The sequence below is a fragment of the Heteronotia binoei genome, chromosome 6 (assembly GCF_032191835.1).
Source record: "Heteronotia binoei isolate CCM8104 ecotype False Entrance Well chromosome 6, APGP_CSIRO_Hbin_v1, whole genome shotgun sequence".
Taxonomy (NCBI): Eukaryota; Metazoa; Chordata; class Lepidosauria; order Squamata; family Gekkonidae; genus Heteronotia; species Heteronotia binoei.
In genome coordinates, this window is record NC_083228.1 from 122395882 (window position 1) to 122421495 (window position 25614).

At 42.5% G+C, this 25614-nt stretch overlaps 3 protein-coding genes across 10 annotated transcripts in view; 2 read left to right on the forward strand and 1 right to left on the reverse strand.

Annotated features, from left to right (window-relative positions):
* GPR160 (G protein-coupled receptor 160) overlaps positions 1-25614 on the forward strand; it is a 302729-nt gene that overhangs the window by 38828 nt on the left and 238287 nt on the right. The window lies entirely within an intron of this gene.
* PHC3 (polyhomeotic homolog 3) overlaps positions 1-25614 on the reverse strand; it is a 67136-nt gene that overhangs the window by 13982 nt on the left and 27540 nt on the right. For all 8 annotated transcript variants that reach the window (XR_009555595.1, XM_060242489.1, XM_060242490.1 and 5 more), the window contains 3 exons: positions 7773-8013; positions 3687-4543; positions 2029-2179 (listed from right to left, as the gene is read on the reverse strand). Coding sequence is in view for 7 of the 8 variants with exons in the window: in XM_060242489.1 (XP_060098472.1) it covers positions 2029-2179; positions 3687-4543; positions 7773-8013 (1249 nt within the window). In the remaining variant the exon portion in view is untranslated. The remainder of the gene's footprint in view (positions 1-2028; positions 2180-3686; positions 4544-7772; positions 8014-25614) is intronic.
* Positions 12748-15130, forward strand: LOC132574206 (A-kinase anchor protein 4-like). Its single transcript, XM_060242486.1, has one exon. It carries the CDS (start codon positions 12882-12884, stop codon positions 14955-14957), a length of 2076 nt encoding a protein of 691 aa, XP_060098469.1. The 5' UTR covers positions 12748-12881; the 3' UTR covers positions 14958-15130.

Below are 25614 nucleotides of genomic sequence, written 5' to 3' on the forward strand. Positions count from 1 at the left end.
CCATTCAGTCCAGGAAAATGCAAAGAATAAATGGACATAAGTCTAAAGAAGTGAACAGTGATTCATGAAGGCTCATACCCTACCACAAATTTTGTTAGTCTATAAAGAAGAAGAAGATATTGGATTTATATCCCGCCCTCCACTCCGAAGAGTCTCAGAGCGGCTCACAATCTCCTTTACCTTCCTCCCCCACAACAGACACCCTGTGAGGTGGGTGGGGCTGGAGAGGGCTCTCACAGCAGCTGCCCTTTCAAGGACAACCTCTGCCAGAGCTATGGCTGACCCAAGGCCATGCTAGCAGGTGCAAGTGGAGGAGTGGGGAATCAAACCCGGTTCTCCCAGATAAGAGTCCGCACACTTAACCACTACACCAAACCCGGCTCTAAGGTGCTACTTACTGGACTCATACTCTTTCTACTGCCATTATAAACTACAACATTCAAAAACCAGTGGGGGAACATTTTAGCCTTCCAGGACATTCAATTGCTGACCTAAAAGTAGCAGTTCTCTTACAAAGGAATTTCAACAAAAGATTAGAAAGAATGATGAATTTTGGCTGATAATGAAGCTCAAGACAATATATCCTCCTGGAATCAACTGAGACCTAGGTTTCTTCTCTTGTTACCAATGCCTGCTATTGTCATTTGGCAATGGAATCACTCCACTCTCTAAGATACAAGGACAGACTGACTCACCTTCTAGCTGTATTAGAAGAAGTAAGCAGTGGCTCATGAAAGCTCATGCCCTACCACAAATTTTGCTAGATGTTAAAGTGCTACTAGACTCTTGCCAGTTTGGTGTAGTGGTTAAGTGCATGGACTCTTATCTGGGAGAACCGGGTTTGATTCCCCACTCCTCCACTTGCAGCTGCTGGAATGACCTTGGGTCAGTCATAACTCTGTCAGAGCTCTCTCAGCCCCACCTACCTCACAGGGTGTGTTGTGTGGGGAAAGGAGATTGTAAGCCACTCTGAGACTCTTCCAGGTAGTGAAAGACAGGGTATAAATCCAATCTCTTTTTCTTCTTCTTGCTTCCTTCCACTAATACAGATTGCAAGCTGTACTGTTAGGTTTCTTCCCCCTTCCCTCCCGTTCTGTTAGAACTGAAAAGGGGGATCTCTCTCTCTCTCCCTCTTGTGCTCTCTCTGGCTCTTTCACTCCCCTCCATCCCATTGAAGAAGTGTGCTTGCACAGGAAAGCTTATACCTGGACTAAAACTTTGTTTGTCTTAAAGGTGCCACAGGATTGTCTCTCTCTTCTCCCTCTTTGGCTCTTTGTCTCCCCCTCCCTTCCTCCCCGGAGGAGGGGGAGGAGCACAGCCAATCAATGGAAGGGAGTCTTGGCTTTCTTTCTCCCCTCTGCAAAGCAGGAAGCAGGAGAGGAGAGAGCTGAGCAAAAGGAAGCAGACGAGAGCCAGTTGTTTGTGGGATGAATAGGAGACCTGCAAAAGGCTGGTTCTGTCCCATGAGCCGTATGTTTGACACCTCTGCTCTAGAAGTCTCTTGAGCTCAGAACAACTGAAAATTGCAAGTAACTTGCCTTGGCTCAAGTAGCAAGACAAACAACTAAATCCTACTTGCTAATCCAGTATCTGCAGTTTCATATATTTGTCAATTACATTTTTGTCCCACCCTTCTTCTAAAGATTTCAGTGTGGTGTCCATAGTCCTCCTGTCATCCATTTCATCTTCACAACAACCCTACGATGTTGGTCAGACTGAGAGACAGAGACTGAACTGTAGACACTGTCATCTTAAAGTGATCTAACACAGCACTCAAAAAGGCACAAGGGACAGGGCAAGAGTGCCTCAGGCCTCTGTGCAGAAAGCCCAATCAGGACTAAGCCCTTGCAGCATCGTCAAATCACTTTAAAAATGTGGTGGCATCCAGTCTAACCTGTGGATGCCGTCATGTCTAGTTTGACCCTCATTCACATAAAAACAAACGATGGATTGCCTGTTACCTCTGAATCAAGCCCTGAACACCAAAAGCTGCTGTAAGGAACCAAGAATCTCTATATGCTTTCTTACCTGAAAAAGGCTCCTCATATGCAAGTTCTTCTCTGTTTTGTAAGGTGATGGCTGGTGGTGACAGGGTTGGTGGTGTCGGGGTCCTTGCCATGCGGAGACATTCCGATTCCTCTGGCATCTCTTCCTCACACATATCCTCCACTTGATAAATCTGCATGAAATAAATCAGGCCGGTTAGAAGCACGACTTCCAGATATTATTTGAGATTTTTATACAAATCCTGGTTTGTGGGTTTTGTTTTCTTCTCTCCGTAGCCGGAAAGGATGTCCACAGAGAACAAGCCAGGATTAAACCAGGAGTAAGTTAGGATGTTTGCATTCAGGTATCATGCAAACCCATAGTTTAAACTAACTGTTTAAGAGTTTACTTCTGAAATGCTCAACAACTAAGCCATGTTATATCGCAATATTGTTTGATGAACTGATCCAATCTGTTAACTGTGGTCGATAAATCCAACCAATCAACTTTGGTTTCTAGCTTCAGATTCTAGATTAATGGACTCTAACTAAGCATAGTTTAATTAAATGAAAGTTTTGTGCAGTGCCTGAACTGAGTCAACATGTTGCAGTCTGCAACACTAGAATATAATTCACAGGGCAGGGAGAGAGGAAAAATAATGCAACCACTCACAAATGCAGACTTCTCCAAACAAATAACAGATTGGATTTGTTCATCAAACAGTACTGCAATATAACATATGGCTTAGTGGTTGAGCATTTCAGAAGTAAACTCAGAAACAATTTTACTGACTAAGCTGTGTAGAACACAACTTCATCCAAACAGCTTGAGAGGGATTAAACACCAATCACAGAAGCAAAACCTACAAAACTCACATGTGTCTTTTGCCAATTAAATTAATCCTTTTCTGGGACCGTAACAGCTGATCACCCTGAACTGTGTACACGATTTGCTATGTCCCATGTATAATGTGTTAGTTACAGAGACAATCTGGAAACACCATAATATATTTAAAATTGGGCTACTACCCCTAAAAGACTTCAGAAGGGGTCTTTACTGGAGGAAAGAGGAAGAAATTTTTTTTTAGTATAAATAAATGGGCCATAATTAATTTACCTGTTCATCAAGCTGGGTACAAAGCATTTTTAACCCAGATTACTCATTCATAATGGGAAAACTTGGAGAAAACCATAATGCTACTTATTAATTTAATATTAAAAGAAGCTCTAGAATAGAATGCATTTAAATGTATTTGATGTACCTATATGAAACCTAATACATCCAAATTGTGAAACTGGTACGTTTCAAAGGAAAAACAGGTCTGCTTACAAATCTTATCAGAGCCTATGTGTATAAATACAACCCAAAGCACCCTGAACCAGCTACTAGAATGGCCATGAGTCAGCCATAGCTCTCACAGAGCTGTCCTTGAAAAGGGTAGCTTCTGGGAGAGATCTCTACTTCACAGGGTGTTTGTTGTGGGGGAGAAAGGTAAAGGAGATTGTAAGCCAATATGAGACTCTGAGATTCAGAGTGAAGGGTGGGCTATAAATCCAGTATCATCATCTTCTTGTACTGACAAACCTTATGAGAATGTGTGTGTGTGTGAATAAATAAAAAAAAAAGTATGACATCTGACAACAAAGAATTCAATCTTCCTTCTAGCTTTGAACCCAGAAAGAAAGCTGTCAAAGGCTTACCACTGGGGTCTCAACAGGTACTGCTGGTTGTACTTGAAGGTTTACTGCAACTGTCTGGGGAGGAGGAAGACTCTGAAATGGCAGCTGGACCAAAGCTTCAGCAGCAGGTAGCTCCTCCTCAGAAACCAATGTATTCTGTACCAAAACCTGACCCTGGGACAAAATTTCGGGTTGTAAAGACTGAACAGGTGGGAGAGGGAGTGGTTGACTATGGGCTGGAGATGCTGACAGCCGTGGAGAAGTTGCAACTGGGATTGGTGTGGGCTGCAAAACTGGATACTGTTGATGAGGTGTTGGAGATGTTATCTGGTGGCCTGTAGACATCACTGCAGGCTGATCGGCTGGTCCAATGTGTGCTACTGGGGAAGAAGAGAGCCGGGATGGAAGATTTATTGGCTGGGATACTGGTTCTGTTGAACCGTCACTGGCCTGTGCTAGGTTCTGCTCGGAGTGAAGCGCTGATGATGCTAGAGGATGTGATTGTGACTGAATAAGAGCTTGGGGGTGGATAATTATTGTGGGTGACTGGCTGGGTGAAGGAGGTGATGGAGGAGATACCACCACTGATTGCTGTGAGGACTGAGACGGAGGGGGAGATAGTGTAGGAGGAGAGGGATGGATCGACGTACAATGCTGTGATGGGGTACTGCTGGGCGGTGGAGGAAGAGCATGGCCTTGGAGTGGTATACAGTGCTGCGGTGGAGATGGTTCCTGACTAGGAGGAAGTTGGAGTGTGATTGGCTGAACCTGCTGCTGTTGGAAGATCAGCTGGTGGTGGGAAATTTTTGAAGGCTGGGAATGAACAGGGGACTGCTGATGCTTTAACAGAGAATGAGGTGAAACTGGAGAATATGAAGCTGCATGGGGAGAAGAAAAAAAGATAAATTAGTGTTCATATCCTTAAGGGTATTACAATCCTACAGACAATATGCATGTTTTCAGATGAACAGAAAGAACTATGGCTACCCAGTATTTGACAAAACCAGACGTCATCTTTACAAACAGTGATCTCTGGTATATATGATATGATGACTAGTTTTTAATCAAAAAACACCTACAGTTAAGGAAATGAAACCATGTTTACTTTGACAGGGCTGTACATGCTAAAAATAAATACCAAGGCTTTCTATTACGGTAACACACATGCTGCACTCTAAAAAGAAAAACAGTGTAGCTTGTCTAAATTAAGAGAAGATTTGCATGTTCATTAAAAAAAGCACACAAGCTATGCCACTTCTACCAGTGAAAGATATGCAGCTATGCAAGGCACCAAAGCTCCAGACTTGAGCATTGAAAGCTATGCCCTGTCTCTCATTAGGCTTTCAAAATTACCAAAGACATTCCAACCCATCTTCAGAGTCATAAGAATGTGAAACTCAAGTTTAAAAATGGGGAAAAAATGAAATCTGAGATGGACAACAAACCAAATTCTACATCCATGCCCAAATTCCATGCTTGTATAGAATCACAGGAAGACACCAACCCTGGATATCTCTCTTATCTAAGTTATCTTCGTATTAATTTAAAATGTCTTGTTGAACTAATGCACAATACATTTGTAAGCTACTTCGTATGCCCCTCAGAAGGCAGAAAGCAGAACAGGAGTTTGGGGGGAAAAATTAAAAAACATTTATTTCCCAATTTAGGGAATGCTCATTTTGACAAAGTTTGAGAACCCTTGTTTTTGCATTTAAATATTTTACCCCCTGAAGTCAAGAATGGTAAATATTGAAGTAATATCTGAAAGTCTCTATGGTGGGGTCTTTCATACGGGAGATTATAATCAACAAGCACATATATTCCCGCTGCCACTTCAAACTGCTTCTTCTCCAACCCAAGGCTCAAAATTCTTGCTTGCAACCCACAATTCTGTTCTATTAGTGCCTTTGCATGCTCTCTCCTGGAGTGCTAGATAAGACAACATCAGGGGAAGGCCTTGGCTTCTATGCCTTGTTACTGGCTGTCCAAAGGAACTAGTTGGCAATTGTGTGAGACAAGATGCTGAATTACATGGACCACTGGTCTGATCCAGCAGGGCTCTTCTCATGTTCTTATGAAATATTTCATGTCCTGAGTTTTGAAGTTGAGAGGCAAATCAACATATCTAATTATCAACATGGCCAAATATGTGGATATTTAAATTTGGAGATTGCGGCCATGAACAAATTGTTCTACAAATCTTTTAAAAAATCTGAAATCTTAAAAAGAAAACCATGAGGTGGTGGTGGTGGTTTAAACCTCCCCAAAATAAAAGAAGCAGCACCTATAGCTTTAAGAAATGTATGCCCTCAGTAGATGTTGGTAGGCTGCCACAACAATATTTATAGCCTTCAAGCCTTTTTAGGGCTATTTTGGCCTTTTGAGGAGGACTCACTGGGGCCAGACCAAACAGCAACCACTGGACAACTTGCTGCCATTTGATTTATATCATTCATGCAGAACTGCATGCTTGCTACTGTCAAACAGCATACTCCATATGAAAGGCAGTGTGGTATAGTGGTTACTTTCAGAATAGGATCTTGGAACCTGAGGTTCAAATCACCACTCTGCTATGGAAGCTCACTGGGTGACCTTGAGTAAGTTACACATTCCCAGCATAGCCTAACTCACAGTGTTGTTGTAAGGATAAAATGGGGGAGAGGAGAATGATGCAAGCTGCCTTGGGTTCCCATTCTGGAGAAAGGTGGGGTATAAATAAAGTAAATAAAGCATAATTGAAACGGGGGGGGGGGGGTAGATTAAAGGCAGGTTGGTAGGAAGGACAGAAGTAGGCATGGGAAGGTGAGGATATGTGGGTTGCAAAGGGCAACAGTGTGAGGAGTGGAATGAAGGGGAAAGCATGGTGATCCCCACAACTCCTTGGGGGTTCCCCACTATGCAGCCTGGTCCAGTGGCCAGCACTATGCATATGGACCATAGTTGGGTAAATGCTACTGGAGGAGAAAACGCTGAAGACAGGGGGCCAGATACAGGCAGGTGGACAGGAAGGAGAGAAGGAAGCAGAAGTGGAGAGGCTATGCGGCCTTCAGGAAAAGGAAAGAGGAAATAGCAGGGGAGGGAAAATGAGATGCCCCCTGCAAGTCTTTGTAGGACCTCTACTTGTGTATCCCGTTTTCATACACCTAGTTCAGATGTGCTGAACTAACGAGAAGTGTGCCAAATTGCAGCAGCTGTGCAAATACAGTTTTGATATTTCCATCCTTGACAGCCAAGCACCTTTTTATATTGTACATAAACAAGAATATATGAACTGAACTGGCAGAGACTGACCAAGAGAGAGATCTTGGGGTCGTGGTAGATAACTCGCTGAAAATGTCAAGACAGTGTGCGATTGCAATAAAAAAGGCCAACGCCATGCTGGGAATTATTAGGAAGAGAATTGAAAACAAATCAGCCAGTATCATAATGCCCCTGTATAAATCGATGGTGCGGTCTCATTTGGAATACTGTGTGCAATTCTGGTCACCGCACCTCAAAAAGAATATTATAGCATTGGAAAAAGTGCAGAAAAGGGCAACTAGAATGATTAAAGGTTTGGAGCACTTTCCCTATGAAGAAAGGTTAAAACACGTGGGGCTTTTAAGTTTGGAGAAACGTCGACTGCGGGGTGACATGATAGAGGTTTACAAGATAATGCATGAGATGGAGAAAGTGGAGAAAGAAGTATTTTTCTCCCTTTCTCACAATACAAGAACTCGTGGGCATTCAATGAAATTGCTGAGGAGTCAGGTTAAAATGGATAAAAGGAAGTACTTCTTCACCCAAAGGGTGATTAACATGTGGAATTCACTGCCACAGGAGGTGGTGGCGGCTACAAGCATAGACAGCTTCAAGAGGGGGTTAGATAAAAATATGGAGCAGAAGTCCATCAGTGGCTATTAGCCACAGTGTGTATATATATGTATGTGTGTGTGTGTGTACATATATAATTTTTTGGGCCACTATGTGACACAGAGTGTTGGACTGGATGGGCCATTGGCCTGATCCAACATGGCTTCTCTTATGTTCTTATGCAAGACAATGACTCAAACAAGTCAAACACATTTTCAGTTAGCATCCTTTTAAAATCTGACCTCACTGTCCTACCTGGTGCTATGAGCTGATGAATACTTGATGTTCGTGTAACAGCTGGACTTCGAGGCTCTACAGTTGGGCTGTCTCCTTTTCTTTTACTTTCTAGAGGGTCTGACTGGCTGGCTTTGGTACTGGTTATAGGTTTATTAGGACACATAGCTAATGCCTGGGTTTGACTGCTGCCTTTCGGGGAGCCATTCTGTGAACTAGACAACACGCCCAACTTCTGGCTGCGGAGTGTCAAATTCTGGACCTAAAGATGACAATAGAAAAACATGTTTAAAGATAAAATAAAATCTAATATTCACAAAGACACTCTTCATATGATAAGCAGTGAAGTATTGCAGTAAAATAGCAAGATCCATGTTACAGTTGACACCCAACCATAAAGCCTTCTCCGTAAGGTTGAGCTAACTGTGTTCCTTTAGCCTCAGCTGCCTATAAGGTTGTTGTAGCAAAACATGGAAAGGGAACTGTCAATCACATGCGCTGCACTGAGGTTTCAGATCAAGGGGAAGATTATAAAATGTAATAAAGGAATACCACAGTCTTATACCAAAATCAGTGCACACATCGTAAGGTAGTTGTTACACCCAAGACATCATTTCTGCTAAGAGAGCTTTGCTGTATCTGACACTAGCAGTTAACAACAGGTCTAGAGAAGCAGCATAGAAATTTTCTAAATAAATCAACATGGTGCCAAGTACTGTACCATACTGATTTATGTATAAACTAGAAAAATGCACAGAGATGTGAACACTGTCCTAGCTCAGAGACCTTGAAATACATGGATAAGACATGGGAAACAAGTTTTCTCAAGGTCCACTCAAGTCCATCTGTGTCATGCTCACTGATACAGGTTTGTTCCCACTTTATCTATGGGGACACCCTTTGAACTACCTGTGACTGGAGATTTCTCACCTTCAAGGTTGCCTTCCGGGTTGCAATATACTCAGCAAAGGGATCCAGTGAATTCTCCTCTCTGCATCAATACTCCCTCTAAGCTGTGGAGTCTTGTGAGCAAAAATTCTACTCTGTGAGCTAAAAAAAGGTAAAGGTAGTCCCCTGTGCAAGCACCAGTCGTTTTTGACTCTGGGGTGACGTTGCTTTCACAACGTTTTCACGGCAGACTTTTTACGGGGTGGCTTGCCATTGCCTTCAACCTGAGCCGGCTACCTGAACCAGCTTCCGCTGGGATCGAACTCAGGTTGTGAGCAGAGGGTTCTGACTGCAATACTGCAACTTTACCACTCTGCACCACGGGGCTACTTTGTGAGCTACTGGTGTTAAAATTGTGAGCTACTGCCTAAGTTAGTTTGCTCTGAGGCCATTTTTCTTAAGCTAAATCAAAAATGTGTGAGCCAGAGGCTAAAAACACTGTGAGCTACCTCACACTTACTCAGCTTAGAGGGAACACTGCTCTGCATGCATTCCCTCCTTATTTGCAACTCCACAGGGGGTAAGCAGTACTGTTTTTCATATAATCAGCCAAGGGATCCTTCTCCCTCAACTCTGCAGAGAATCCATGGGGTCAAGCCTTTAACTTTCACAAGGCACTATGCCTTAGATATCAAAGCCAAAACAGATGTGTTCAACACCGTCTACTCATAACTGCACTGTACTAATCTCCAGGTACTAATCTCTGAGCTTGCGGAGAGGGCGGGATAGAAATTTAAGGTAAAAAAAAATTAAAAACCAGGTAGGTCAGCATACTAATCTTGCACTGTGTGATGTACATAGGCTATGAAGAAGAAAAAGAGGCTGTTTAAAACTTCTTTTATAGTCACATGCACCCTCCTTCCCTACAATAGGTGCTTTTACGTCGCTATGGTGCTTTCTTTTTGGGAATTGAGCAGGAAGACATAACTCCTCCCCCATGAGCATGCACAGCTGAGACTGTGCCACCAAGAAGAATTTTTGTGTGTGCCTAAAAACTAGCTGCAGAGGTTCGCAAATCAAAGCTCTGCACGGGTGCAAAGGCCGTGTGATACACAGTCAGAGATTACAAAGGAGCCAAAGAATTTGGGGGCCCTCTGCTGGCAAAAGAACACAAATTAAAAAAACTAAGGAAGAAGCACAGAGTATGGAACATTTGTTTGGATCCAGCCAAGATGAAGCACAATAATTATCTTTTTGAAATGTCAGAGTCATGGAAATAAAAAAGCAAGGATGCTAAAAGATTTCATAGCAGATGCAAAACTGAATACAGTGTAATCCAAAGTTGATTCACCCTTCTAGTCTACTTAAATAAAGCAGCAACTCTGTTTAGAATTGCACATTGTCTTGGAGCATGGCACAGATGAGTTTCTTGGACACTTTGGCTCAAGGAAGTTCTGTATATGCTCTTCAGCCTTTCTTTCTCTGTGTGTTATTCCCAACCAAAGAGAAAGGTGGTGCTCTTAACAGGGTATCGCATCTACCTGACCAACATGATTCAGTGTAGCTTACTGTGAAAACTAAGTCACAGAGCACTAAAAACTGATGGACAGATTGAAGCAGCCCACTCATACATATACCGCTCGCGTGCTGGGGAGCACCATGCATCAACAAAAGCAACTAAAAACACTGCATGCATGAAGCTATGCTGAGGAGAGAAGGCCAATGAAATCTTACTCTCTGAACCTCCAAGGTAATATCTAAGTCATAAGGGTCTATTTGTTTATTTCATTGATATCCTACCTTTCTCCCCAGTGTAGACCCAAAGTGGCTTCTCAGCAGTCTCTCCTCCTCCATTTTATTTATATTAGGCTCAGAGTGTATGGCTGGGCCAAGATCACTCAGCAAGCTTCCAAGAAAGAGTGAGAATTTGCACTGATCCTAGCCTGACACTGTAACCACTACACTATTCTAGCTCTGTTAATGTAGTTGTCACCAGCATGCTGATGACACTCAGCTATATATTTAAATAAACCACCACTCTGTCCCAGCCCAGTGTCTCAGTGCCGCGGTCAAGTAGCAGGGGAGAGAACAAACAGAAACCGCATCCAAATAAAACAAAGGTGATGCTGGTTGAAAGACCCATTGATCAAAATGGACTGTTCTTTCTACCACTTCAGGGTGCAGCTTTTGCTGAAAAATGCTGTTAAGAGTTTCCCCTCCCAAGCTACATTTAAGTAAGGAAGAAGGTTCCCTCTTTGCTGTTGCCTGAAGGCCTCCTGATCCATGCATCAGTGACCTCAGGGCTACATTACTGTAACATACTCTGCATGGGGCTGCCGTTGAAAATTACAGCTGGTGTGAAAGCAATAGCCCATGTATTATTGAGGCTAGCCAGTGGGACGGTATCACTTCTGTTCTGAGCTCTCTTAACTGGCTGCAACTAATTTCCAGGCCCAATTCAAAGTGCTACGCTTACCTTTTAAGCATTTAATGACCTGAGGCCCGTGTGGCTGAAGGATTGTCTCTCCTGGCACATTCTCATATGGCAGCTTTAGTCTTCTCAACAAGATCTATTGTCAGCACCTCTTTTGTCTAAGGCCCATTCTGCAGTTGTTCAGGCTTGGGCTTTTTCAATGGCTGCCTCATGTCTGTAGAACAGCTGCCTGGAAGAGGTCACGGGGACTCCTACTCTTCTGGCTTTCAAATGAGACTATAAAATTTAATCTGGAGAGCTTGTGGAGGCAGCTTGAACCTGAGAAAAATGGAGGAATACCCTCCTTTGCGGACATGCGGTGTTGCTAGGTGGTTTCTCAATTTTAAATCTCAGTATCTGACAGATTCTTTTTATATTGGCGTTACTTGCCTTTGGTCCTGATATGCTCAGGCGAAAAGTGGGTACATAAATAAGATTATCTATCATCTCCAGAACCACCAAACAGAATAGCGCACTAAAAGAAGCCTTAAGGGCATATAACCTAGTTCACAGGAGATCCTAAGATCTCACTTGCCTTCCCCACAGCTCACTCTATACTTGAGACAACTCAATAGGAGGCTATCAAGCCAAGATGGCTGGGGATACACAGACAGCAGCTGCTCCACAACTATGGAATTTCACTGCACTCGGAAACAAGCAAAATCTAAAGACAAAACAGTTCTGCCTAGGCTTCTTGTCCATGTATGTGTGTATATGTCAAAACATTATGAAGTTAGGGGGTAGGGCTTTGTTTGTACTGAGATACATTGGGATGGATGCATCCAGCTTCTCACTCAATCCCACCCAATTCCTTTATTTATAACAGCACCTGCTCAACATGGCTTTGATCCATGCAGTTCCCACAATCCCCCAGCACTGCCTTGTTGTTGTTAAAAGAAATCCCTCCTTCCCTTTTCTCCTGCTGAAATGTTGATTGGGTCCAACTCATTGTGTTTTTAGTGGTTTTAATTTAGCTTCACATAATCCATATTTATTTAAATCCAGGGAGCACAGCAGGCTACAACATGGAGGAGGCAGGGAGGTTTCATCCAGTAAATGCCAGCAGGTTTGTGGTGCACAGGGTCACTTCCAGTAGATATCTTTTTAAATAGGTAACAATAAAAACAAAGAAAATGAAACTAAAGGTAAACTGGATAAAAAGACAAAATGGAATAGGATACACAATGATAGTAACAGAAAAAAGGCACCAAGTAAAAGTGGCAAATTCAATTTTTTGTTGGGGAGGGTCATATTAAGGTTTCTTTGTGAGGTCACCAGAAGGCCTGAGAACCTACACAAAAGTATTTTAAAATATCCCCCTGCTAAATATTTGAAATCTGTGGAATACTAAGTTTTATGCAATTGCAATAAAACATTCATTTGTAAGAAAATGAAGCTTAGCACGGATAAATGCTTCCTTGATGTTCTGAAATTGATGGATATTTAGGAACCAAAATTATGGACTCATATGTCTTTCAGCTTTCAATCTTTTGGGTATACTTTTAATATGGGATTAAGCAATGGGAAATACAAAGTAAAGTTTAGTCAACCATGGTTAAGCATCACTGGCTGGTGGATGATACTGATGCTTTATGATGTCACTGATGTCATGGAAACCATGTGTGCACACAAATGAAAATGCCATCTGCTAGTACAAGAGCATGGAAAGCTGAGAGAGGAGGCAACATCTTGAGTGGGGCAGGGTCAGTAAAAACTGAAACAAGAGCGCTCCACGACCCGGGGTTCAATTCTGGTTTCGGACACCTAGTATGGCTCAGGAGATCGACTGGCTAAGTAGTCAAGCCGGTCTCAGCAAAGTTGATATCTACAGCGCAGAAAATCAGAAGGATCAAGATCGTAAAGTCATCTGCTTTGTTGATGTCTCCAGCCTTAACGTGAAAGACCAGAAAAGCAAGAGAGCTAACATTGCTGCCCCTTCCCCTGACCTTGACCTGAGTAATCTTGAAGAGAAAGAAGTAATTGTAATAAAGGATAAAGAGCGAAACAACCACTCCAACACTGAAGGAGCAGTTTGCCTTTTCAAGCAAGGCTCCTCTGAAGAAGTTAACGTTGTCAGCTGGCTCAGCAACGACCTTCAGAAATACGCAGTTGGATTCCAGCATGCACTAACCCCCTCAGGGCACCGTAAACCTTCTTACGATTCCTCTGCAGTTGACAGGATGTCCCAAGGCAGCAACACATCATTCAGGGGCTCTGGTAGCCAAAGAGGAGATGACCTCTCCTATTATGTTAACAAGCTGTGTTCCTTAGTGGTTCAAATGGCACATAAAGAAATGAAGGATAAACTTGAGAGTGGTAGATGCATTCGCCAGTCAATTAATTCTCGTGGATCTCCAAGCAAGATTTCATCCAGTGAAGATTATGGTAAGTTATCCCCAAAGACATCTCATCATGACCCCGGGAAGGCTTCACTCTTTTATGGAGAGATGTCTAATCAATCTAACGCGAATGCCTACAGACAGGGACAAGATGGACAGATGTGTCAAAGGAAACAGTCTGGACAATCAGATGATGGTTCTGTAAGCAAAGGGCTGATGGTATATGCAAACCAGGTTGCTTCAGATATGATGTTCTCATTCATGAAGACCATGAAAGTTCAGAAAGGTAAGCACCCTCCACCAGCTTGTGTAGTCTTAAAGAAGGTACTCCTCAAACACACCAGAGATGTCATATCTGACTTAATTGACTCCACCATGAAAAATCTTCACAACGTCACCGGAGTACTCATGACAGACTCAGACTTCGTTAATACAGTGAAGAAGAACCTTTTCAATGCGGGAACCCAGAAGTCAACTGAGATTTTGGAAGCAATGGTGAAACGCTTATTTAAAGCACTGGCAGGGGATGATAAGCACAAATCTCAAAGCCTTGCATTTGCAGCACTGAAGGCAGGTGCTCATTCAGACTCCAGATCTCAGGGACTCCAATTTGCATCGCTTAAAGGTGAACTGCACGGCCCAGGGAGGGACAGGGGTGGACAAATGAGATCTCATCAAAGTGGAAGCAAAGGCTCAGACAAGCACTGCTCAATGGATGTGTACGCGAAGGACCTTATTGTAACAGCATTAATGTTAATTCAGCAACACCTCCTAGAAAAAAACAAGGACCAAGGTCACCACCGTGAGACCAACACCACATCATTTGGCTATGTTCATGACAGGTCTGGTGGTGGTTCCAAACACAGTCAAAAACATGGCAGCGGGAAGCATGATGCTCATCTTGAATCACAAAAAGGTGATATATCAAGTATTCTCTTGTCAATCATCCAGAAAGTACTGAGAGAAGCTGGTTTCAGTTCAGACGAAGGATCCCCTGACAGGGGCTATAAACAGCCTTCTTTTACTGACAGCAGACAACATAAGGCCATATCAAAATCAAGCCCCGAGATGTATGACAACATGGAACAAATAAACAAACAGTTTATTGATCAGCTGGTGGAATCCGTGATGAAGCTGTGCATGTTGATGGCTAATGGCAGCGACTTTGATGGAAGACATGGCGGAAGACACCTAGGTTCAACAGGCTCTGAAGTGATTGTGAACAACCAGAATTCCAACAACAGTTCTCAGAACAGAGAGCTGCAAGCTGTGCTCCAGTGGTTGGTTGCTTCACAGTTCAACGTGCCCAATCTGACATTCATGAACGAGCAAGATGGTGACTTGGCCAGGCTTCCTCAGCTGGCTGACAAAGCAGCCAAAAAAGGCTACAGCGTAGGAGATATTGTTCAGGAGGTGATGCGGTACTACGAGAAACAACAGATGGATGCCATGTCAGGGCAAATGCCTCGGTGTGGACTGGTCGATTGGCTCCTTGCTAACCTGTAAGAACCAACTCTTCCCTCTCCTGTTACTTGGTGCCCAGCTCAAGCGCCTAAACCATTTCTTCCTGGCGCAGTAGACAACCACCACCACCCCCATTGCAAGCAACAACTCATTGACTTGAACTGATTAAACTGGGTGGCTGGGCAAGCTCATCAATAAAAAAAGAATAAAAAAAAAAGCGGAGACAGACTGTTTTATTGATCGCTTTAACAAAGCTTTATAAACAATCGGGTTCCATCTAGCTATATTATTATTTATACAAGCCTAAGCAATCCAAAAATACTATATTAAGAAAATACAAACTGTAAGGTGTGGACAGTCTCCCAGGATTTCTAGCATCGCCATAGGCTGATAAGGAAACCAGGGAGGGAGAGATAGGATCAGAGAAAGACTAGGAAGCGAAAGCTATGGGTGATTCCACCAAGCACGTTATCACAGCAGTCCTTATTTTCAGCCACAGCTGTTAGGAAAGTAGTAGTTGGTCCAACTTTCCAGATGGCTGCAAATGAGATTGTGTTAAATTTTGATTCCCATTGGAGTCTTAGAACTGTCGCATTCCATCCGCATCTATTTAAAGGTAGAACGAAGCATCCTGTGGTCCTTATGAAAATCTCTTAGATCCAGAAAATAAATGGGGGTAGCGCATTAGACTTCTCTGTTCTTAAAAGATCCTCTTTGCTACTGTTCATGTCTTTCTCAGAGCAGGAGGAGAATTCAGTGAATAAGCTATTATGCAGCCTTGCTCACTGTGACCTTTAATGGAGACTCCACTTCTCTGGTTTCCTTACACTGATGCTCAGAAAAGAAAATTATAAACTCTTCACTGCTGAGGTGGGATCATACCACATCTCCCTTGTTCAATTGGTGAATTGTGCTCATTTTTTCTGGGCCTTACAGAGTAACATATCTAAAATCATGAAGGATTTTTTTTTTCAAGAAACATACTGCTTGATGCCAAAAGGCAGAAGAGTGGGGAAAATGAATGGGAGGCCCACAGTTTGAGCTAATGAGATACAGTTTGCTTCTATGGAACATCTGGATAGGCCTATATTCTAGTTCCATTCAATGCACCCTCGTTTCTCTTGGTCTCCCTGGCATAGTAAATATGCCTTTATAATGACTGAGGTCTAATGCTAAACTGCAGACAATACAGTTTTTTGAACAGAGATTATAGGAGCATCAGCCTGGTGTGCACTGTCTTAGACCTGCATCTTGTTCATTCTTGCATAATGAAAAAAACCAAAAATTAATTATCTGTGCTGGCTGGAAGCGTCAATATTTATCTTCTGTGAACTAAACCCAATGTGTTAGTATACCACAGCACACTGTGGAAAATAAAGGCTCACTGGCGGCTTGTTTACAGCAAGGAAGCTTGAGGACAGGAAGACGATGGAGACTGCTATAAAACATGGGTATTTTCAAGATATAGTGTGCTAATGAGTTTGCATTTAAAACTTTACATATTTTTCAGGTATAAAACATTTGCCATCTATCTATCATTCATCCTTTAGAATGAACAGTAAATACAAATTGCAAACGCCTCCTATTTTCTATCCTCCTACCATCCATGGTGCCATCTACAGAGCGTACGGCCTAATATTTTGTTTTTTAAAAATTCAGTTTTCATGGTAATTTATTTTCTGGTTCTGAAATCTCTGCACAAGACTCACCCAGTATCAGTGGTTGACAGGCTTGGGGAGTCTGATAGTAAAGATCCACTTAAGGGCCCACAGTCAACTAGCATCACCATTTTGGCTCTCTTTGTCCAGTGCTCCTGACCATGTTAACCCCTAAGCCAAGGAAGAACACACCCTAGGAATTCTTTACTCACTTGTGCAACCTCCTCTTTTCTTTAGTGCATCTCACACTAATATACACCAAGTAAATTATGACAGCAATCATATGAGGGCTTCAAAAGACTGCAGTCAGCCTTGGTACAAGAGCATACATAAGCAAGGCAAAAATCTTTTAATGCAAAATTTTGCCTCCTTCCACAGGGCAACAACTAAGTAGTTTTAAGTACCACTGTGAATGCAAAGACATTCATGCCTGCCATAAGGTGTCCACACAGGAATCTTTCGTGTGTGTTGCACACTGGAAGTGCCATTCTCCCGCAAACAACCTGGGGGCTTTTTTAAAACTAGTAATTGCAGAATTGCTATGGCAATCATAACACTATAGCAATAAAACAATAACCTGATTTTTTTAAAAAAATGGAGGAAAGCCCTGTGATGGCTCGGCGGGGGGAAGGGAGGGGGGAGGAAGAAGCAAGGGGATGACAGTCATCAGGGGTCTAAACCAAAGACAACGGTACCAATGTGAGCGGCGCGCAGCCTGCAAAAATGTGCACCTTCCTGGGTCAACACAGCATGCACGCACAAGCTGACTGTGATCTTTCCAAAAAGAATGCTATCACACCAGGTTTGGGAAAGATTTGAGCAAAACAGGGAAGTTTGGCTAGTGGACCATTAGGAGATGACCTTGTGTGAAGGCTAAAAAAAACTCATTTAAGTCCACACTAGAAAAACCGCAGTGTGGAGGCAACTTTAATGTGAAGGTCAGTATAATGCTCTAACAAATCTGATGGAAGCAAACAGGATTGGGGTGGGGGAGAAGACAAGAATATTCAGCAAGTGCAAGAGAACTAGTACTCAGTTGACTATCTGGTACTCTAACGCAAGGCAGACAATGAGCACAAAAGTATTTTGGACAGAGGTGCTGTTATTTTAGGAGACTGTGTCAGCAAATTTAAACACTGCTTACTGCAAGTATTCCTCTTTCCTTTCTTAGCTAGCCTGCTGCTTAAGCTAAAATTAAAGGGTGGGAGCACATTCAGCCGGGGCTCCGGGGATTGCACTGGCTGCCAATAATATACCAGGTTCGGTACAAGGTGCTGGTTATCACCTTTAAAGCCCTATATGGCCTAGGACCGACCTACCTACCTTAGGGACCGTCTCTCCCCACATGTTCCCCAGAGAGTGCTTAGATTTGGTTCCCAAAATCTGCTAGTCATCCCCGGGCCAAAGGAGGCCCGTCTGAAGTCAACCAGGGATAGGGCCTTTTCAATTACAGCCCCCTGCTGGTGGAACCAGCTACAGAAGGAGGTGAGGGCCTTGCGGAACCTTGGGCAGTTCCGCAAGGCCTGTAAGACGGTCCTCTTCCAATTGGCATATAACTGACTGGTACCTAAAAACTGCGAAGGAAGGCTGTAGAATGCACCGTACTGTTAGATTGTTTTCTTGTTTTGACTGTTGTAAATTATTCAATGTATTTAATATTTATTAACCTTATTGTTTTGAATTTTATGTTGTAAGCCACCCTGAGCCCACCTTGGTGGGGACGGCGGGATATAAGTCGAACAAATAAATAAATAAATTTTTAAAAAGTAACAATAATGTAAAACTAACAATATAAACATATTGAAAATACAAACAGAACACAGACATTAAAAATGTCCTTACACTCAACGAAAGCTTGCTAAAATTCATGCTGATTTTGAAAAACGCACCATCTTGGATTCTGGCAGACTATCAAAGAGAAGAACATCTGGAGCAAGAATGTCCTTTCACATCCTGACTTATTGTTTCTTAACATATGCACTAATAAATGAGCAGGAGGGAAGGCAGCGTGGTATAGCACAATCTCATCAGATCTTGGAAGAAGGAGAAGATGATATTGGATTTTATCACGCCCTATACTCTGAATCTCAGTCTCAGAGCGGTCACAATCTCCTTTTACCTTCCCTCCCACAACAGACACTGTGTGAGCAGTGTTACCTGCACATTTTTGTCTTAGCTCAGGAAGGATGACCCCAGAGCACAATAATTTATAGAGTAGCTCACAACTTTAATGTCAGTAGCTCACAACTTTAGTGCCAGTAGCTCACAAAGTAGAATTTTAGCTCACAAACCTCTATGGCTGACCCAAGGCCATTCCAGCAGCTGCAAGTGGAGCAATGAGGAATCAAACCCGGTTCTCCCAGATAAGAGTCTGCACACTTAACCACTACATCAAACTGGCTCTCAGAAGCTAAGCAGAGACCACCACTGATAGAGGTTTACAAGCTTATGCTTGGGATAGAGAAGGTAGAGAAAGAAGTACTTTTCTCCCTTTCTCACAATACTAGAACTCATGGACGTTCAATGAAATTGCTGAGCAGTCGGGTTAGAACTGATAAAAGGAAGTACTTCTTCACCCAAAGGGAACACGTGGAATTCACTGCCACAGGAGGTGGCAGCAGCTACAAGCATAGACAGCTTCAAGAGGGGACTGGATAAGCATATGAAGCAGAGGTCCATCAGTGGCTATTAGCCACAGCATATTGTTGGAACTCGCTGTCTGGGGCAGTAATGCTCTGTATTCTTGGTGCTTGAGGGGGGCATAGTGGGAGGGCTTCTAGACCCCCTGGTGGACCTCCTGATGGCACTTGTTTTTTTTTTTGCCACTGTGTGACATAGAGTGTTGGACTGGATGGGACATTGGCCTGATCCAACATGGCTTCTCTTATGTTCACCAAGGGAAAGTCAGAAGAGGAAAGCAATGACTAGCTACCTTTGTTTTTCACTTGTCCTGAAAGCCCCGTGCTGGGGTTGCTATAAACTGGCTGCAATTTGACAACACATTACATGCACAATAAATAAGCCTCATCAGTCAGTCTCTGAACCCATGGCACAACACAGAAAAGGTAGTTTCTAAGGTTGAAGTTTTCAAATGATAGGGTAAGCCTCGGGGCGGGGGGGGGGAGACAAGAAGAAGCTTGAGGAAGCACATGACTTTCTCCTACATCAATTGAGATATAGATATAATGGCACAGTTGTCAAAGAAACAAGGTAGCCCTGGCACGAGCACATGCCCAATCCATCTACCTGCAAATTGCAATGGACTATACGAATTCAACTCTGTGTAATAAACTCCAGGTGCTCAGTCCTAGAGCAGACCATTGGAGACCCAGAAGGTAAAGCAAGTCTGATCTAGTACATTCATTGTATGGCACCACTTCTCAGACTGTCTCCAACATGCCATGAAATGCCTTTCTCTCCCCCTGCCTGTTTTATTTCTGTATTGAACACAACACTTCCTATTTTATGACCACTGGAATAGTCTTAGCATTGCTATTAAACAACATACCTGTGAGACTTTGCATGTGTCTGGCGTTTCATTCCAACTGGGCTGCTCCCTATGTAAAGGGGCTATGCAAGTATAGTTAGCACGCCAGGTGGCATACGGATGTACTAACCAAGCTGCTTTGCATGCATAGCAGCACTATTTAAACAAGAAGCTGAATATGATCAAAAGTGCCACTAGATCCAGGTGGGCAGCCGTGATAGTCTGAAGCAGCAAGAGTCAAGTTGCACCTTTAAGACCAATGAAGCTTAATTCAGAATGTAAGCTTTCGTGTGCTCTAAGCACACTTCATCAGACAATAGTATGGAATGGCAAGCAGTCCTAAATATAAAGTCCTAAATAAAGTGACACTGTTTTTATTTTCATCAACATCATGTTTAAATTAGGCTAAAAGAATAGGAATGGCTTGAAGGTTATTTATAAAATTATGTACAGTTTTGAGAGCACACAGAGATTCTTCCTTCTCTTCAATAATACTAGTATTTCATGTCATCTAATGGAACTGATCTGCTGTATCCTCAGAACAGATAAAAGGAACTGCTATTTCACACAGTGCATGCTTGATGACATGATCAATAGCACTTTTATTAAATTTTATTTAATTGATTGATTGATTTTAAACTTGTCAGAAATTTGAATGCTGGATGTAACTTCGTTTTTATATAATGCTGTTAGCCGCCCTGAGCCTGCTTCGGCGGGGAGGGCGGGATACAAATAAAATTATCTATCTATCTATCTATCTATCTATCTATCTATCTATCTATCTATCTATCTATCTATCTATCTATCTATCTATCTTGATTTATGGAATTCTTTAGCATAGCATGTAGTTAGAAAAACTTAGAAAAATGGACTTAGAAAAACGGATTTCAACAAGACCATTACATTTTTGTAATAATAGCCTGGTGAACAAGGCTATTAGCCACAGTAAACAAATATAACTTCAGGTTAAAGCTTGGGTAATCCTAAATGCTAGATACTGAAGATTTAAAGACAATGAGGGAGAATCATTACTTTCTTTCCCCGTTTCAAGGAGACATCAAGCTCATTAAGGTTGGAAACAGGATGATGGAATACATGGATTCTTGGCTGGATGGACCAAACTTCTTATAGGAGGAAGTCCCAGTAAATATTGTAGGATGTGTTCTGATGTAAACAAACAGGGGCTGTGGCTCAGTGGTAAAACCTCTGTTTTGCATTCAGAAGGTCCCTGGTTCAATCCCCAGCATCTCCAGTTAAAAGGACCAGGTAAGCGGTGATATGAAAGATCTCTGCCTGAGACCATGGAGAGCTGCTGCCAGTCTGAGAAGACAATACTGACCTTGATGGACCGATGCTCTGATTCAGTATAAGGCAGATTCACATGTTCAAATAAGGTCTTAAAAAGCTGAGAAATTATGTAAGTTACTTGGGATCCCCGCACTTGGGAGAAAGATAGAGTACAAGTGAAATTAATAATAATAATAATAAAAAAACAAATGTTACCTATACATGTGGACTTCTCTGTCAAGTGAGTAATCCTGTTCTACTGGTGTGCATAACTTGTGTACACAAAACATTTGTCTGCACCAGGGATGGGCATTAACCGGTTGATGAACTAAATTTTGTCACAAACGTTGGCCTGTTCAAGCTTTTCTAGCTCTTTGGTTTAAATGGCTCCAAGTGTCTTCAACAACACTGCTGCCAACAGTGAGTAAGCAACAGCAGTTCCCTTTGGGGGTTGGACTAGATGACCCTAGAGGTCCCTTCCAACTCTATGATTCTATGATTCTTGCCAGAACACCTGTAGAAGAATATGAAGCACGTGCTTCAGAAAGGACTCTTCAGGCTGCTCCCGACTGTATGTGCTGCCGGTACAGAGACAGAAGGAGAAGAGAGGCTTAATTTCCTGGGAAGTCACTAATATTCTAAGGATTGGGTGCAAATAATCTACAGACTAATTTTTCTCGGGCCACTGAGGCTAAAATGTTAGTGGAATATTGCCATGTTAACAGGTCAGTGGGGCAGGAGTGAATGAACATCATTTATTCATGTTGACAGCTGGTACAGCACAACATCTAAGACAGAGCAAAAGTCCCTAGTTTAAAACTCACTAGGGAAGGCTCACACTATCAACCTCAGTCCCACCCACCCCCCCATATGAGACAGGGGAATAACAACACTGATTTACCTTATAGGGTGGTGGTTCAGATTTCAGCAGTGGAGCACTCTAAAGTGATGTCTGAATTGTTTTAACTAAAACTAGAAGAACCAACAACTTATGAAGAGAGACAGTACTCACCATTTATGCAAGACTGCAACAGGGTCTGTCTTCACTTTTTAAACTCCCAGTAAGGGGAGCTCTTTTTCAGCCACTGACTTCCAAGAACTTGAAACACCTCAATTTGCCTACTTAAGCAGGGAGCAATTTTCTCCCTAGAAAATGTTTGAGTCTTGCTTCTTCTGTTTTTTGTTATTAGCCAATTAGTGATAGATAGTCCTTTGTCCTGAAGCAGCATTCCTCAAGAGGCTTTAGCATAGACTCGGCCCCAATCATCCCATTGGTCTACCACCAGTTAAGGTCCTAGATCTTTGCTTAGGTAACTGTCAGTTTCTGGTCTAGGCTATCTGGCTCTCTTCTCTACTGCTATCCATAGCAATGTATCGGAATGCTTCATATTTTCAAAGGATTACAGGATATTTAAAGCATGTCATGTAGTTCTCGATAATCATGACAACACCCATTTAATGCTACTTACCTATAGCCCAGTGGCTGGCACTTTGATGTGGTATAAGTGTGTCTACGATTCACATACTGGCCAAGTTAACATTTCAGAAGAAAGTTGACAGGTAAAGGGAGGGGGGAACAAATAATTTGAAAGTACATATTCTCTCGATATCAACAGACTGTCATAGGACAACACCTAAACTCTCTTCCTAGCAAATACTGAAATTTTTCTAAAGTTTTAGGTGAAATAAATAGTAAAATGATTTATTTAGTCTACTATACTCTGTACTGTAAGTCTTAATACAGGTGAGCTCTACAGACTTCAGCACTGTCTGCTACCTCTTCTTCATGAACCAAGGGACATTACCATGCTTTTTGGAAAAAGCAGCACAAAATTTCCCAGTGGCAGCAAGCTGTTCATATTGAATGATGAGATTGCATAAAACTCTACTGTGGGTGAATAGGAAGTTGTTAAATAATACAGCAGAAACTGTATCCATGGCAACTCTTCTCCTTGCAGCCCTAATTTGCAGCTCCAAAGATCCTTGTTGCGGAGCAAGATGCTTTTTAAAGTTTATTATTGGCTGTTTGTATGCAGCCTTTCCATACTTGACTGGTATACATGAATTAACATTAACTGAGCAGCAGTCTCAACTGTTTTACATCACTGAAATGGTCTATTCTGGCTTAATTAAAAGTTCAGCAAAATTAAGAGTCACACTATACAAAAATGATGGAATATTTACAAACAGATCTCTTTTTCTTTTTAAAAAAACTGCACATAGCAGGTTCAAGGGAACAGGATACATTCAGATCAGGGCCATGGAAAGAAGTCTTACTCATTGTTCTTCATGCTGTTTTTATACTACCAGTTTCCTCAGTGGGCGTATTTTCCCACACCCAGAAAAAAAAAATGTAGTAGCCTTCCCTCTTCATTCCTATGAGCAGGCTTCAATGTTCTAAAGATAGATGGGACATCTGTATGCTTCAGAAATTCTACAGGCACAGAGAAAAACAGAAGCACATCACCCTTAGAGTGTCCTCCAGCCCCAGAACAATCCTCTTCAAGCTTTTAGGAGGAGTCCCTTCTCTCACTCACAGCACCAACATCCCCAAAAGAAGCTGGGATACAATTAATCCCAGTCCTCCTACACAATGGGGTTTGGTAGCCAATGCGACATTTTCATGCAGAGTATGGCAAGGGAAGAAAGTATGAAAAGACCAGAGCACATGCAAAGACAACATTCTTGGTTTTAACACCACAATCTGAGCAAAAGAATGGTCTGCTGCACTATTTGAAGACAATGATTCTAACTCCTGTAAATAGAAAACTAGGAAGGATTCACAGCTGGCCTTTGTGAATTCTTATTATTCTTCCACATGAAATCCCCCTTTAGTAGGGAGAATTCAAAGCAGCAACCCCCCCCCCCATACCCTGAACACGCATGCCACCAGCATAAAGTAACACAGTCCAGGAAATGCTTTACCACTTAATCTTAAATTGGTTTTATGACTCTGCAGCCAATTATGGAAAGAAGATTAATCTCAGGCCAATTTGCATGCCTTTGAACTGTCAGATGCTGGCTACTGAATTGCTGAATGCTGAATCTGCTGCTACGTGATTAATACATTTTTTTCTTCATACCCATATTTTTGTTCACTCTGAATCGCTCAACATCGTTTTGGAGGATACGCTTTAAGAACATAAGAGAAGCCATGTTGTGTTTAAAACAATTTATTATAATGTAATATATTGTAATAGCATATTATCATTTGTTATTAAAAGTTAATACACATTCATTACATTTTTTCCACTCCTCCCCCCTTTTAGTGACCCCTGGCAGTGCCAACCCCATAAGAGAAGCCATGTTGGATCAGGCCAATGGCCTACATAGGGAAACAACTAAAAGCCTGCTCTACCAAATTTTTAGGAAAGAGTAAGAGTCCAGTTACAGGTATCTGAAGCAGTGACTCACTAAAGCTCATACCCTGCTGCAAATGTTGTTAGTCTTTAAGGTGCTACTTACTCTTTTCTGATGCTACAGACTGTCCTGATCTACTAACATTTTATCATTCTTAACTGCCCAGATCCACCCACATCTCATCAGATCTTGAAAGCTAAGCTGAGGCAGCCCTGATTAGTACATGGAGGGGAGACCACCAAGGAAGTTCAGGGTTGCTTTGCAGATGCAGCCAATAGCAAACCACCTGTTTGCCTCCTGCTTTGCAAATCCTATGGGGTTACCATAAGTCAGCTGCAACTTGACAGCACTTTACATACAGACAACCGTATTATATCCAGATTTCAGAAAACATACCCTAAAGCAGGGGCGTCAAACATGTGGCCCGGGGGCTTAATCAGGCCCCTGGAGGGCTCTCAGGCCCCCTGAGCATCTGGCTGTCAACTGCTTCCTTTTCCCCCTCCCTAGATTCCTTCTGCATAACAGCTTGTTTTGCAAGTCTTGCTCAATCGCACAGGAGCTACAGAGCCAAACCTCTATTTTCTCCATTAGCTGAGGCTCCTCCCTTAGGGGGATGGAGAACTTGCTTTGCCAGGCTCTCTCAATTGCACAGCAGTGCTACTGAGCCAAGCCTCTCTTCCTTTTATTGGCTGAGGCTCCTCCCCTTCCTCATCCCCTAGAGAAGAAAGGAAAGAGCCAGAGCTTCCTTTGCCCAGTTCCCTGGATCCCATGGGAGAAATACAAAGAAAGCCCCTTAAAGACCAACGAGTACTAATGTTTTCAGCATGTTTTAAGGGTTTTTTTTTTTAAAAAAACTCTTTAATTGTGTTTGTCTGTGTCCTTTATAAGGTTTATATCTCTGCTACCT